The sequence below is a fragment of the Balaenoptera acutorostrata genome, chromosome 8 (assembly GCF_949987535.1).
Source record: "Balaenoptera acutorostrata chromosome 8, mBalAcu1.1, whole genome shotgun sequence".
Lineage (NCBI taxonomy): Eukaryota > Metazoa > Chordata > Mammalia > Artiodactyla > Balaenopteridae > Balaenoptera > Balaenoptera acutorostrata.
The window spans coordinates 57,064,069-57,079,001 of NC_080071.1; the positions used below are offsets into that span (position 1 = coordinate 57,064,069).

The 14,933-nt window shown below is 35.5% G+C and overlaps 1 protein-coding gene across 6 annotated transcripts in view; it reads left to right on the forward strand.

The window, feature by feature from the left end:
* Nucleotides 1–13,048, forward strand: part of PLCL1 (phospholipase C like 1 (inactive)) — a 402,844-nt gene extending 389,796 nt beyond the window's left edge. For all 6 annotated transcript variants that reach the window (XM_007190476.2, XM_007190477.2, XM_007190481.3 and 3 more), the window contains one exon: nt 11,340–13,048. In XM_007190476.2, the coding sequence (XP_007190538.1) occupies nt 11,340–11,522 (183 nt within the window). In that variant the 3' untranslated portion in view covers nt 11,523–13,048. The remainder of the gene's footprint in view (nt 1–11,339) is intronic.
* Nucleotides 13,049–14,933: the final 1,885 nt, after the last annotated feature.

Here is a 14,933-nt window from a genome sequence, read left to right on the forward strand (position 1 = left end):
TCTAGCCTGACGGTTCTTAATGGGCACAGTACTGACCCCTAGAGGGTGTTTTGGAACATTGTAGACGTGACTGCGGGGGATTCTCCTGCCATTTAGTGGGAGTGGCCAGGAATGCTGGCTGTCCTGCACTGTGCAGGACGGTGCAACATAATGAAGAACTGCCCTATGTCCTGCAAGACTTTCTCAAGTCCTGCTTGACTACACCCTCTAAAATACAAATCAGAGTACTTTTGTAAATGATGTTTATTTAACAAGAAGTTATGTGAAAGGCCCAGTACATGAGGAAAAGGTAGTTACTGAGAGGGAAGCCTAAATGAATAAAGACATTATTTCCAAATTATTGAATAAAGTATTTGCTCTGGGCATTCTGTCCACCTGATTGTATAATTGCTATACAGTAATACTGGAACAAACTGAAGTGAGATATTCATTTTAATATGATACTTTATTATTGATAATCCATGATAAGCATCCCACAGTATCCTGCGAAGTAGAAGCTGATATTGTCAACCACAAGGAAAATGTCCTTTGAGGTACTTTTGAAGATTTGGAAAATTTAGTGGGGTGTATGGACTTTATTTACTTCCTCACTTGTGGGATTATCAGACTTTTTCTCCATGGTGAGACTCTGTACTCGTCTTGACATATTATCCCTATCTTAATTAAGGTTATTTCCTTCCTTCTTTTATTGTATGTAAGTAAGTCTGGACAGTTGCCATTATTTATTTTTATACTAGTGTCTTTGTGGTACATCTGCATTGTCATTTTCCTGTATCTTGTGTGTGTGGAAAGGCATCTGATCTTATCTCTCTTTTAAATTTAAATGAATTCATATTAAGTAAGTACAGGCATTTGTCTACTTCATTATGGTTTCTTGTGTGCCTGCCTGGGCATTTACATATTGAAATACATATTATTTTATTTTAAATGACCGTTCTTATTTCTCCTTATATTATAGCTAGGATACTACATTTACTTAATTTTTAATAATGTATATAACTAGGTTATATCATTTATGACTTTCATTTTAGAATAATAAAGGAAGCCTTACAAAATATTTGTTTTAAAGGATCTTGGTTTTGATAGGGGTGACAAACACAGGTGAAGACAAAGTCTGGCATATGGTAGATGTTTAATAAATATTTGCTTGATGGATTGATAGATGAATAAGACAAAAATGAAGGCCCAAGTCCTAACTGATAGCTAACAAAGACCACCAGTATTCCTAAATCAAAGGGAGAAAGCAGTTCATATATACATAGCTTAGAACAGGATACAATAGGGACAATAAGTGGGAATTGGAGACGTTAAATTCCATATTTCTTTATATGATCTGGTCAACAAAAGCATCTCAATGCAATAGGTTTTATTGATGAATGCATGTGTTACCCATCAATACTACCTGTCATCAGCACTGTTGTTACTTGATTATTATTAATTTTGGATTATTATTATATTATTATTTTTTCAGCTTTATTGAGATATAATTAACATATAACATTATGTAAATTTAAGGTGTACAAGGTGATGATTTGATATATGTATATATTATGAGATGGTTACCACAATAAGGCTAGTTAACAAATCCATTACCTCACGTAGTTACGTTTTTTTTAATGGTGAGAACTTTTAAGATCTACTCTCTTAGCAACTTTCAAGTATACAAAACAGTATTGTTAACTATAGTCACCATGCTGTATATTAGATCTCCAGAACTTATTCATCTTGTTACGGGAAGCTTGTACCCATTTACCACCTTCACCCATTTCCCCCAACCCCCTAGCCCCTGGCAACTACCAATCTACTCTGTGTTTCTATTAATTTGGTTTTTTGAGATTCCACATATAGTCTTTCTCTGTGTGCTTATCTCACTTAGTATAATGCCCTCAAAATTTATCTATGTTGTTGAAAATTGTAGGATTAACTTCTTTCTCATGGCTGAATAATATTCCATTTTACACACACACACATATAAATATATATATAATCTCCATATATATATTACATCTTCTTTATCCATTCATTAGTTTGATGGACACTAAGATTATTTCCATGTTTTGGCTGTTGTAAATAATGCTGCATTAAACATGGGGGTGCAGGTCTCTCTTTGAGATCCTAATTTCATTTCCTTTGGATATATTCCCAGAAATGGAATTGCTGGATCATATAGTAGTTCTATTTTTAATTTTTTGGGGAACCTCCGCACTGTTTTTGTGTATGACCGTACCAATTTACATTCCCACCAACAATGTGCAAGGGTTCCCTTTTCTCCACATCCTTGCCAATGCTTATTACCTCTTGTCTTTGTGATAAAACCCATTCTAACAGGGGTGAGGTGATATTTCATTGTGGTTTTGATGTTGATATTGAGCACATTTTCATGTACCTGTTGTCCATTTGTATATCTTCTTTGGAAAAATGTCTATTCATATCTTTGCCAATTTTTTAGTCAGATTGTTTTTTGCTATTGAGTTGTTATATATTTTGAGTTATTACATGCATATTGAGTTCCTTATGTATTTTAGATATCAACCTCTTATCAGATATACAGTTTGCAGATATTTTCTCCAGTTCCATAGGTTGCCTTTTCATCTTCTTGTTTGTTTCTTTTGCTGTGAAGAAGCTTTTTAGTTTGTTGTAGTCCCACTTGTTTATTTTTGCTTTTTTTTTGCTTGTGCTTTTGGTGTTATATTAAAAAAATCATTGACAAGATCAATGTCAAGTTTTTTTTCCTATTTTTTTGCTAGTAATTTTATGATTTCAGGTCTTACATTTAAGTCTTTAATCCATTTTGAGTTAATTTTTGTGAATGGTGTAATATAAGGCTGCAATTTATTCTTTTGTATGTGAATACCCAGTTTTCCTAGCACCGTTTATTGAAAAGACTATCTTTTCCCCATTGAATATTCTTGGCTCCCTTGTCAAATATTAGTTGACCATATATGTATGTGTTTATTTCTAGACTCTCAATTTTGTTCCATTGGTCTACATGTCTGTTTTTATGCCAGTACCATACTGTTTTGATTAGCTTTGTAATATAGTTTGAAATCAGGATGTATGATGCCTCCAACTTTGTTCTTCTCTCTCAGGCTTGCTTTGGCAATCTGGGGTCTTTTGTTGTTCCATACTAATTTTAGGATTGTTTTTCTTTTCTTGTGAAAAATGCCATTAGAGTTTTGATAGGGATTGCACTGAATCTATGGATGGCTTTGGGTAGTATGAACATCTTAATAATATTAATTCTTCTGATCCATGAACATGGGATATCTTCCCGCTTATTTGTGTTTAATTTCTTTCATCAGTGCCTTGTAATTTTCAGTGTACAGATCTCTCACCTCCTATGTTAAATTTATTCCTAAGTATTTTATTATTTTTGGTGCTAATGTAAATGGGATTGTTTTATTTATTTCTTTTTCTGATAGTTTGTTGTTAGTGTATAGAAACACAACTGATTTTTTTGTATGTTGATGTTTTATCCTGCAACTTTACTGAGTTCATTTATTAGTTCTAACAGTTTTTTTTTGATGGAGTCTTTAGGGTTTTCTATATATAAGATCGGGTCGTCATTTTACTTCTTCCTTTCCAGTTTGGATATCTTTTATTTACTTTTCTTGCCTAATTCCTCTGGCTAGGACTTCCAGTACTATGCTGAATAGAAATAGTGAGAGTGGGCACTCTTATGGCACTCTTGTCTTGCTCCTGATCTTAGAGGAAAAGCTTTCAACCTTTCACTGTCGAGTGTGGTGTTACCTGTGGGCTTGTCATATATGTCCTTTTTTATGTTGGGGTACATTCCTTATATACTCACTTTGTTGAGAGTTTTTATCATAAAAAGATGTTGAATTTTGTCAAATGCTTTTTATGCAACTATTGAAATGATCATACAATTTTTATATTTCATTCTGTTAAAGTGATGCAATTATATTATTATTAGTGATTAGTATTTAAATACTATTAAACTACTTTATTTACATATAGTATTATATATATACACACACACACACACACACACACACACACACAAGGACACAATAATGGTCTCCTCTATATTAAAAACTATTTTTAAAAAACATGGTTAATACAAAGGCTTTCTGCTTAAGATGCAGTTAATTACCATTTTGAAGTAAATAGGATCCTTCATTCCTTCAACACTCAAGTCAGTCAAGATTTCCTGATGAGAAAGGTATTGTAACAAAGCAGGATGTTATTTGAGAAAGACTTGTGGAAAAAGAAAATCTTATTTGTCAGGTCTTAAAACATATGCTTTCAAATTTAACTTTCAAATATAATTTTCATTATGTTGAATTTTAATAGAATATGACTTCATATTTTTTTAGAGCCTTTTGTATGGCTATGCTTATTAAACATGTCATTCTGCTTTATTCTGTAATGTTGTGTGGTCTTGTTGGCATTGAATTATTCTTAAAATTTCTTTGAAGTATCTTCTACATTTTGTAAATTATTCTTCCTTCAGATCTAGATTCTCAGATACTAAAAATATTTACTTATGTTCTCTTTCCATAATCTTCAGAGATATCCAATTAATTGGAGTTTCTGACCAATACTAAAATGTATCAGTCATAAAACTAATTTAAAAAACAACTTTATAAAGGGTATAAAATCTAATGGCTCAGGTAAACATGTCCAATGTAATTCACTTTTTGTTCCTATAAAAATGAAATAGTTTAATTGCATTATGTGATAAAGATTTGAAAAGTAGTGTTTTTTCCTTTGTTTTGAGTTCAGAGTTTCAGGAGAAGAGTAACATAAAAAGCTCCAATAAGTCAATACTCTTAGACCAGAACTGCTCTACAACTATTCATCCATATTTCTTGAATGTTCATAGAGTAAAAATTCAACTTCTTAAGTGGCGAGTAGAATGCAGTTGAAATATTTGGTGGACAAGGTCTTGAAAACTAATAAATCTGAGCTTTAATAACTTTATGCAATGAAAACTTCTATTTTTGTGCAATTGAGGTATTTTGTACATAATTTCCCTAATGGCTGCATCTTTGTGCCTATAACTCTTGCTAACATGTTGTATACATTCCCTACAAAACTAGGCTTTCATTCTGGAGAGCAAGAATCCCAGGCCATCTTTGCATAGTTTTACCCAATATTCCAGTAATGTAACATCAAGAGAAATGCATCTGTCATGACATCAACACATTTTTGATTTGCTATTTTAATTTCTCAAATGAAGGACATTGTAATAGTTGTTTTTACCCCTTTTGAGCAAAACATTTACCCCCTTTAGATAATACAGAGATTCCCCAAAAGCATGCTTTTTGAACTGTTAATACAGTGATAGTACACAGCCCACCACACATGGTCATGTCCACCAAATGGAGCTGGAACAAATAAAGAGGTGCTAATACCACCATGCTGTCTGTGGCGGACTTTTGTTGCAGTATTATCCAGGGGTGGCTCTAGCTGTGGGTGTGGATGATCATATGGGAAGAATTTCAGGGGAATCAGTCAGCCGTTGAGTGTGTGCTGAAAAATACCCATCCACGCCTGCCCGATGACAGAGCTGCATTTGTTTATATGCGTAGTTGTGTATATGTGAGGGCCTCTCCATTCCCAGAGTCTCAATTAACTGCTTTAAATATTTGTGGTGTGCTCTGAGACAACCCACACATTTCCTTCACACGTGACAAGGACACTAGTTATGATGTTTGACCACTCTTTCGTGCACTAATATCACAAGGGATAGGGCAGTTCATGGGAAAAATGGGTATTTTAAGAGCCATGGATGTCGATGTCTTTTGTAAGTTACTCTGCCAGATTGTAGCCAAAACTATTTTCAAACAATAGAAGGAAACTGCATTTCTTGGTAAGAACAGGAATAACACAAATTCTAAATGTCTTTTGATAGATTATAAAATATAGTTATTAAATAACTTACAAATATATAACTAATAGATAACTCACATTTAGAAATCTAGCCTCTTTTATGGTTTTGATATAATGAGATAATATGTGCAAATTGGTTTACATTTAGTATATTAAGTGTTCAAAGTGTTAGCCTCTGTTTAGTGTTGTGATAGCATTTTATTGTCAGTAATAATTTATTAGTAGTAATAAAAATTGTGGTGGTATGGTAGTATATCAGTCCCATTTACAATCTAATTGCATCAGATATTTCTTGATTTCTAGATGATTTATTTTAATTGCAGTTTAATGACATTGGAAGGATTTGGTTACGAATGCTTAATGTCTCTTTTTAAAAAAATTCATTAATCATTACTAATTTTTAGGTTCAAAAATCTCTGTAGTGATCTCTCTGTGGTTTTCTATGATTCCAAGTGTTACTTTTTAAATGTGTTGGGATTTCCATGGAGTATGACATTTGGAAGTCAAATAACTGTGGAGGCTGAATTGGTAGTCATTGCTGTTGAGACTTTTGATAGTCCTGTTGGCCCATCAGCATAAGTCTGCCTGAGATGCCCTCTATTACTCTTACTTTTCTTTGGATTAAAGCAGTCCTTCTCACTTTTTTCCCCCTGAAGCATCCCTAGTACCAGAGGAGAGAAACTAAAAATTCCCATGAGATTGCTAGTATATTGAAATGTTGGCAACAGCTTGACATTTCTTTCAAGTTGAGTATTCAGTGGTCAAATTGTCCATTAATTTTACATTCCAGGCCATAACAATCCCAGATTTATTTTCCCAGGAGATGTTACAATTTTTATACCACCAAGTAAAATGAATTCTCTTGGGCTTCTCTCCTTTCTGCCTCTCTCCCAAGACCTCTGCTTGAGGAGAATTTCTGAGCATATTCTTTAGAAATGCCCTGTTATATTACTCCTTAAATGCAGACTACACACCAATACTTTTAAGCGGCTTAGCTGATCTGAGTACCTAATATGTCTTGTGGGAAATGATACACAGGACAGAGGTGTTTTGAGGGAGGAGATGTGGTATAAGCTGGCTAGTTAGGAGGAGTCTGAGAGGGAGTGTAACGGAGTAGAGAGAGGGATGCTAGTTGGTCAGCGGAAATCACTGCACGCATGGTGGGAAAAAGTCAGCCCTGAAAAGGAATGCCAAGATGGGGTTGTTAACAATAAACTTCACCCTCTTTACAATTTTGCCTAGAATGAGTCTTTTCTGCTTCTGCTAACTTAATCGAGAAGACTCAAGGAGTTTAACCACAGAACAGAAAGATGACCTCTATGCCTCCTTCTTAAAAAAAAATTGAAAACAACATTTTTACATCAGTGTTTCAATGGAAACTCTTCATAATTTAGTCTTTCATTTTTTCTTCTTCTGTTAGTTAATAGCTTAATTTCTTTTCCAATTTTTTTCTGCCTGTATCGTACAGCCAGGGCGTGTTGTCTCCTGGTTATCAGGAGATGATGTCCTTGTGTTTTTGTGCACTGGCACAAACTGTCTTCTCCAATTGGCCTTTGTTTTCTAGAGAGACTGACTTCTATTTACCAGAACTGACACAGTCTGGCATTTAGGCCTGGATGCCACCTCTCAGAACCGATGAGATGACATTCTGGCTGATTAATTAGATATGTTTTATAACCTGCTGCAGGAAAAGTGACGTGAGAGCATTATTCATTAGTAGTATCAAGCCTGATGTTTTTGCATGTTTTAATCCTCTCTTGCAATTAGGGAAGATGCCAATTTTGCATTTTTTATGCTTTAAAAATGCCTGATGAAAACTTTAACACTAAAAGAAAAGGGAGCATTTAAAAGTAATACTCTGAAAATGAGTGTGGGTATAATCTGTTTATTAATACAGTTTTTTTAAAGGAATCTTTACGTTTGTAAAAGCAGTAACAATATACATATCTCTGTAAAAACAGACTCTTGTAGATGCATTTTAAACAAGTTAGTAAAATGTATATTAAAATGTGCACACTATCAAGATATTTATTTTAGTAATAGAGTATGTTAATTGCTTTTCATGTCACCTTATAGCATAGTTTACTTGTGATTATTTAAATCACAAGTAGCTTTTCTTTCTTTTTTATTTTTAAACATCTTTATTGGAGTATAATTGCTTTACAATGGTCTGTTTCTGCTTTATAACAAAGTGAATCAGTTATACATATACATATGTCCCCATACCTCTTCCCTCTTGCATCTCCCTCCCTCCCACCCTCCCTATCCCACCCCTCTAGGTGGTCACAAACCACTGAGCTGATCTCCCTGTGCTATGCGGCTGCTTCCCACTAGCTATCTATTTTACATTTGGTAGTGTATATGTGTCCATGCCACTCTCTCACTTTGTCCCAGCTTACCCTTCCCCCTCCCCATATCCTCAAGTCCATTCTCTAGTAGGTCTGTGTCTTTATTCCCATCTTGCCCCTAGGTTCTTCAAGATCATTTTTTTTTTTTTTTTTAGATTCCATATATATGTGTTAGCATACGGTATTTGTTTTTCTCTTTCTGACTTACTTCACTCTGTATGACAGCCTCTAGGTCCATCCACCTCACTACAAATAACTCAATTTCATTTCTTTTTATGGCTGAGTAATATTCCATTGTATATATGTGCCACATCTTCTTTAACCATTCGTCTGTTGATGGACACTTAGGTTGCTTCCATGTCCTGGCTATTGTAAATAGAGCTGCAATGAATATTTTGGTACATGACTCTTTTTGAATTATGGTTTTCTCAGGGTATATGCCCAGTAGTGGGATTGCTGGGTCATATGGTAGTTCTATTTTTAGTTTTTTAAGGAACCTCCATACTGTTCTCCATAGTGGCTGTATCAATTTACATTCCCACCAACAGGGCAAGAGGGTTCCCTTTTCTCCACATCCTCTCCAGCATTTATTGTTTGTAGATTTTTTGATGATGGCCATTCTGACCCGTGTGAGATGATATCGCATTGTAGATCTGATTTGCATTTCTCTAATGATTAATGATGTTGAGCATTCTTTCATGTGTCTGTTGGCAATCTGTATATCTTCTTTGGAGAAATATCTATTTAGGTCTTCTGCCCATTTTTGGATTGGGTTGTTTGTTTTTTTGATATTGAGCTGCATGAGCTGCTTGTAAATTTTGAAGATTAATCCTTTGTCAGTTGCTTCATTTGCAAATATTTTCTCCCATTCTGAGGGTTGTCTTTTCATCTTGTTTATGGTTTCCTTTGCTGTGCAAAAGCTTTTAAGTTTCATTAGGTCCCATTTGTTTATTTTTGTTTCCAACAAATAACTTTTCAACATTTTTTGTAATCTTTAAAGCTGTGAGGAAGACAGAAGAATATTTTCATCATTTTTACAGGAGATAAAATGGCCCAGGGGGAAATTGTTGGAGCTAAAAGCAAAACTAAGATACTCTGACTTTTGTCTCTGCCAACGTATCTTGGTGCATCTTATCTGCCTGACTCTGTAGATCCCATCTCTAAGTTCTGTCCGACTGTGCCACCTGGTTAATGATTGTCTTTTTATCCGTGTTGTTTCCATGGGTGACAATGACTGGGAGTCTTTACTGTGCTTTGTAGAGAGCACACAGTTTGCCTTGAAAGGATGCCATATCATGTAGCGGTTAAGACTACAGATTCTGGAGCCAACTGCTGGACTTTATTTCAACCCAAGCTCCACCACTTAGCAGCTGTGTGAGTCTGGGAAGGAGAATCACTCTGGGCCTCCATTTTCATTGTAAACTTAAAGTAAGAAAAGAGCCTATTTTGTGGGGATGTTGTGACAAATAATGAACATTTGTAAAGTATGAAGAAGAATGCCTGTAGAGAGTGAGCACTTTCTATGTTGTATTATTATCATTATCGCTTCAGGATTGCATTTTTCAAAGTGGATGTGACTTTTTTTAACATCCAGAGAGGACTCATTATGCCTCTACTCCCCAAGTTCTGCTTGTGTCATGCATATTTTTCGCTTAGAAAGTCCATCTCTATCTGAAAGAGTGTTCATTCTCTAGTCTCTAGTTTTAGTCTAAATTATAAACGTGGTGTGTGGAACAGGGCACAGAACCGAGAGGCAGAAGACCTGGACTTTAGTCCCAGCTCAGTCATTAACCAGCTGTGACCTTGGGTCAGTCACGTCACCTCATCAGGCTCAGCGTCTTTTCTCCTCATGAGAAGGCTAAACTATACAACTTCCAAGTCTACTTCTAAAATGCCAATCCATGATTGAGGTACTTGTGGGTAAGTTCACCTTAACAAAAGTATTAGGCAAAGTTGTACTTATTCATCCCATATATTTAAAGGCTGTTGTTTGAAGGATTTTATGACGTGAGATAGAATTGACAAGTGCTTGTACAGATTTTGAGGAAAGAAGTATTCCAAGGCATTTTTAATGCAAGGCATTTTTAATTTTAGGGTCGTCATACACCCTAAGGTAAAAGCTTTCATCAAATTAAAGAGATCAAACAGTGTATGATGAAGTACCTTGCATAAAATAGGTGACTTACCATTTCTCGAAGTCTCTGCTTTGTAGATGAACTCTCCAGCAGCTCGTGTAACCTCCAGTTTCAAGGTCACACTCTCAGGCATTGTCGTGAGAATGGAGGGAGAGACGGAACTCCTTCCTTTTTTGTCTGTACACAACGGAAACATGTTCTGGCTTCCCCACACTTACTACTTCAGCCCCTTGGGCCAGTGTCAGCATATACACTTGATCATTATAACAATGAACTAAAACAGGAAAAAAAATAATGGGAAAAGATCTTTCTCAGACTGATATAACTGACAACTGATGACTTCCTGTGATCCTCATTTGCTTTTTTGTTTTGATTGACACACTAAGCCTCTGGAGCCTCTCTCCATCAGCCTGATGGGAACATTGTCCTTAGGATAATAGAAAAGAACATGGGTAACTAGGAACTTATCAAAAGGCAGGCTGCAGCGATGACCCAATATACTAAAAACCAGCTTACCAAGCATAAGGGTGTGTGATTTACTTTACAGAGATTTGCTTTGTAAGCTCTCGTACGCTGAGAAGCTGATTTAATTTTCAGTTCTTTGAGGAAGAGCTTCTTCCCTTGTTTTCTGCCAAGCCTAGGAATGCTGGGCTGGGTGGGTTAGGAGTTACAGCAGTGTGTAGTCTCGAACCCTGGTGATGGAAGGGCTGATTGTCCTTGGTATGTTCAGAGAAGGGTCCCCAGACGGTGTTCCCTCCTACAGGAAATCTCCAGAGGCTGCCAGCAACTATAGAGAAAATGGGGAAGGCTCAGGTTGAGGTCCTTGACTTAAAGAGCAAAGACCCTCAATAATGCAAGAAAAGGATGTTGGAAAAGTGGGCTCTCCAGTCTGAGTCTGTTTCCGCGCTGAGCAACAGCATGAAGGCTATAGAGTGATGTCACTTAGGATCTGCCTGGCCCGTAACATTCTTCTTTGGTGTCTATTTCTGCCTGTTTGTAGGGCCAAGGAGATCTGTTGAAGAATGCCAAGAATGAAGCTATAGAGAACATGAAGCAGATCCAGCTGGCGTGCTTGTCTTGTGGCCTTAGTAAAGCCCCCAGCAGTGGTGCCGAGGCCAAGAGCAAGCGCAGCCTGGAGGCCATAGAGGAGAAGGAGAGCAGCGAGGACAATGGGAAGCTGTGACCCTGAGCACCAGCCACACCTTCACCCAGCCTTCCTGCCAAGGACTCTGGTTTTTCCTTCTGGTTTTCTTTCTTTAAGCTTTTTAGAAGTTCACAAAAAGATGCCCTCTCTTGGGTATTGGACATAAACAGATATTTTCACAATGTCAGTATTTTAACGTAGTTAATTTATCTAAGTTAAAACCTTTAGTAGCAGTGTTTTAAAATTCTGAGATGTGTGTACACACTCACGTATGGATGTGGGCGGAAGCATGTGTATGTGTGTGTGTGTGTGAGAGAGAGAGTGAGAGACAGAGAGAGATAGGGAGAGAGAGAGAGAGAGAGAGCAAAAAAGAAAGACTGAGAGATAGGTGGGGACGGGAGAGAGAGAGATTGAGATACTGTTAAAATCTATTCTGTGTTGCATTATTCACTTAGTAAGTTATTACTTTATCATTTTGGGACAAATTTGTTAATCTGAAATTCTAAAAAGCACTTAACTACAACCTGTTGCTGTGTTTAATTTTACTTCTCTAACCTTTGTCATTTAATTTGGGGATCATAACACAGCTTATAATTGAAGGAAGCCAAATTTATCATGCATAGATGTTTTAATAGATTAAATATAGATTAGACAAATTCCTAAGAATCACAGTAGAAATAAAAGTGAATGAAGGATAAACAACTGATCAGAATTTCTGGGAAGATCAGCAAAGTCTTCAGTTAGTGAACTCTTTAAAATATTTATTAAATAAAATCAATTTTTAGAAAATTTTCTGTAGTTGTTTACTTTTCAGTGGAAAAGCTGATCATAAGTGAATTTATACCCACTTATGTGGTACTCTGAAACACCATGAAAACTCTGTTGAAATCAGGATTTTGATGTGACAACGATATTCAGTTATGAAATTTCAAGGTTGTGATTTATAGGAAGGTCTCATTCTTCCTAACTGGGAATCTTAGCATTCATTTTCTATAACAGACATGGGCAGCTAGGAGGTCTTGGCTTTCATTGCATTTAATTGAGTACTAAATTTAAATTTAAAGACATTGTTCAAACAATATCATATCATCACCTTGAGCTGATATAAATTCTGTGGGTCAGATAACGTTGTGATGATTTAAGTACTAACCAATTACAAAGTATCTATGATATAATTTTAACACATACAGAAAAACATACACACAAAAGAAGCAAATGACTAATTAGGGTACATTTATAATTGCATCCAGATCATTTTTACCCTAATATCTTCAGAAAGTACTTGAGTGTAATATGTTTGTTACCTCCAACAGAACTAAATGTTCTATGGTTATGAAAATATATCTATTTAAAACATTGCTTTTATTTTGAAAAGCTTCTTAATTAATTTGGTTAACAAATATGCTAATTCGGGGGAACCTAGGGAAGATCATTGCTGAAATTTTGCAAATATAAACATCTTCTATAGCAACTGTGTTAAGTTATTTCTGACTTCTTAACACTATTATGTTCATGTTGCACATTACTGAGAGAGTAAAGGTATGAAACAACACTTTTATTGTTCTCTTTTATTGTGAATTAATTGAAAAAAGAACGATAATGAAAATGAGTTACTAAATAAAAAATATCTTACAGGATATGATATTTCCATGGACCAGATATGATGATATTTCTCCCTAGGTTTAAAACTGGGCGCTTGGGAAGACACATGAGCTCATTTGAAGGTAGGTTTCCAGTGGTACTACAATAGGCTGAAAAAGTGTCTTTACCCTCCATTATACTTACCCTTCACAGTGGAAGGAATAGTGGAATGCAGATATCTAAGCCCCTTATGATGAAAAAGAGGTGATATAGACAGAAACAAAACCCTCCTTGCATTAGCCAATTGGTTGGTTTCACCTATGGACCTCTTCACCTCCCTGAGTACCACGTGGAGAAATTCATGTCTTTACAGAGAGGTGGGAAGAGAAGCTAAAGGGTGGCAAACTTTCAAAGAATATTTATTCATGTCTTTACTTGAGGGTCAAATCCAATCCTTGAGTGTGACTTCTCTAGTTTATTCCATTTGTCCTGGGCCTCCACACACATTTAAGCTCTAGTACCCAAATATTCTTGAGAACATGATATGATTCCACCTCATCTAATGCTCGTTCTGGTGTCAGCCACTCTCTGCTCCACTGCGCTGGGTATCCTTGAGGTAGGGATTGAGGTGTGGGGCAGAGAGGAGCTTTAGATTCTGAGAGTAGAGAAGTTGCCAGGGAAGAGGTCTTACCTCCTGATGGAATAGCAAAAACAAACATACAACCTTTTTTCATTATTATATTCTACAAGTGTCTGGTTTTTTTCCAAACTTGAACTTCTGTAGAAAAAGTCCCCTTCTCTCCACTTAGCTTTTGGCAATGCTAGGAAGGCAGGGTGGTAGATATTCATTCTATTTTTGTTTATTAATTTTTACATTACCCAGGGAATTTGAGGTGGCGATGGTAGGTATTATCACTGATATTTTGTAGGTGAGAAAGCCAAAGGCCACTGATATAGTAAGTGGAAGAACTGACTTTGAATTCTGGTCTGTCCAAATTTTGTGCAAGAGTATTTATTCAATGATTTTGATTTTTAATTTAATTCTCAAAACTTTAAACTAAACCATTAACTCTTTCCCTTACAACCACAAATTAAAAAAACTTCATCTTATTTTCTTATAATAAAATATTAATGATCAATATAAAAATGCAAAAATAGAAAAATATATAAAAAATAAAAATCTCCCACTATTACATTTAGATTTATACCTCTTAGACCCTGTTTAGCATTTCTTTATACATATAAATGTGCTTTCATTTTTAACAAAAAATTAGACCATATTATATAAACTGTTTTGTAACAGGCTTTTTACAACAATAAAAACAATACATCATGGAGATCTTTTTATGTCAATAATATATATATGTACACTGGAGCTCTCAGCCTTTGAATTGAATCTAGTCCATAAATGACATATTTTATTTGGTCACTGAATTTTTTCAAAAAATTCTAAACAATAGACAACTTTTAAACATGAGGAGATTTCACATAAAAACTTCAATTTTCTACTTCTTTTAAAATATTAGGTACACTGACAACGCTAGACCCTCCCCCACTTCTTACTTGGCATCAATTGATTGGAGTTGCCCTCTTCAAAAGGCGCATGTGCTATCCAGTTTGCCAAAGAGCCTCTTTACTCCTTTATGTTACATCTTGCTCCTGTGGACATCTTAGGTGGTGATCCTTGATCCAAATCATTATTTATAATTATGACATAGTGTCTTTCTATATGGATTACCATGACATATTTAACCCATCTCCTATTGCTAGACTTTTCTTTCCTAAATTTTTTGTTATATAAGCATTGCAGTGATGAAAATCCACTTTTGCAAAATTTCCATATCCCAGAGTCTTTAGGATAAATTTCTA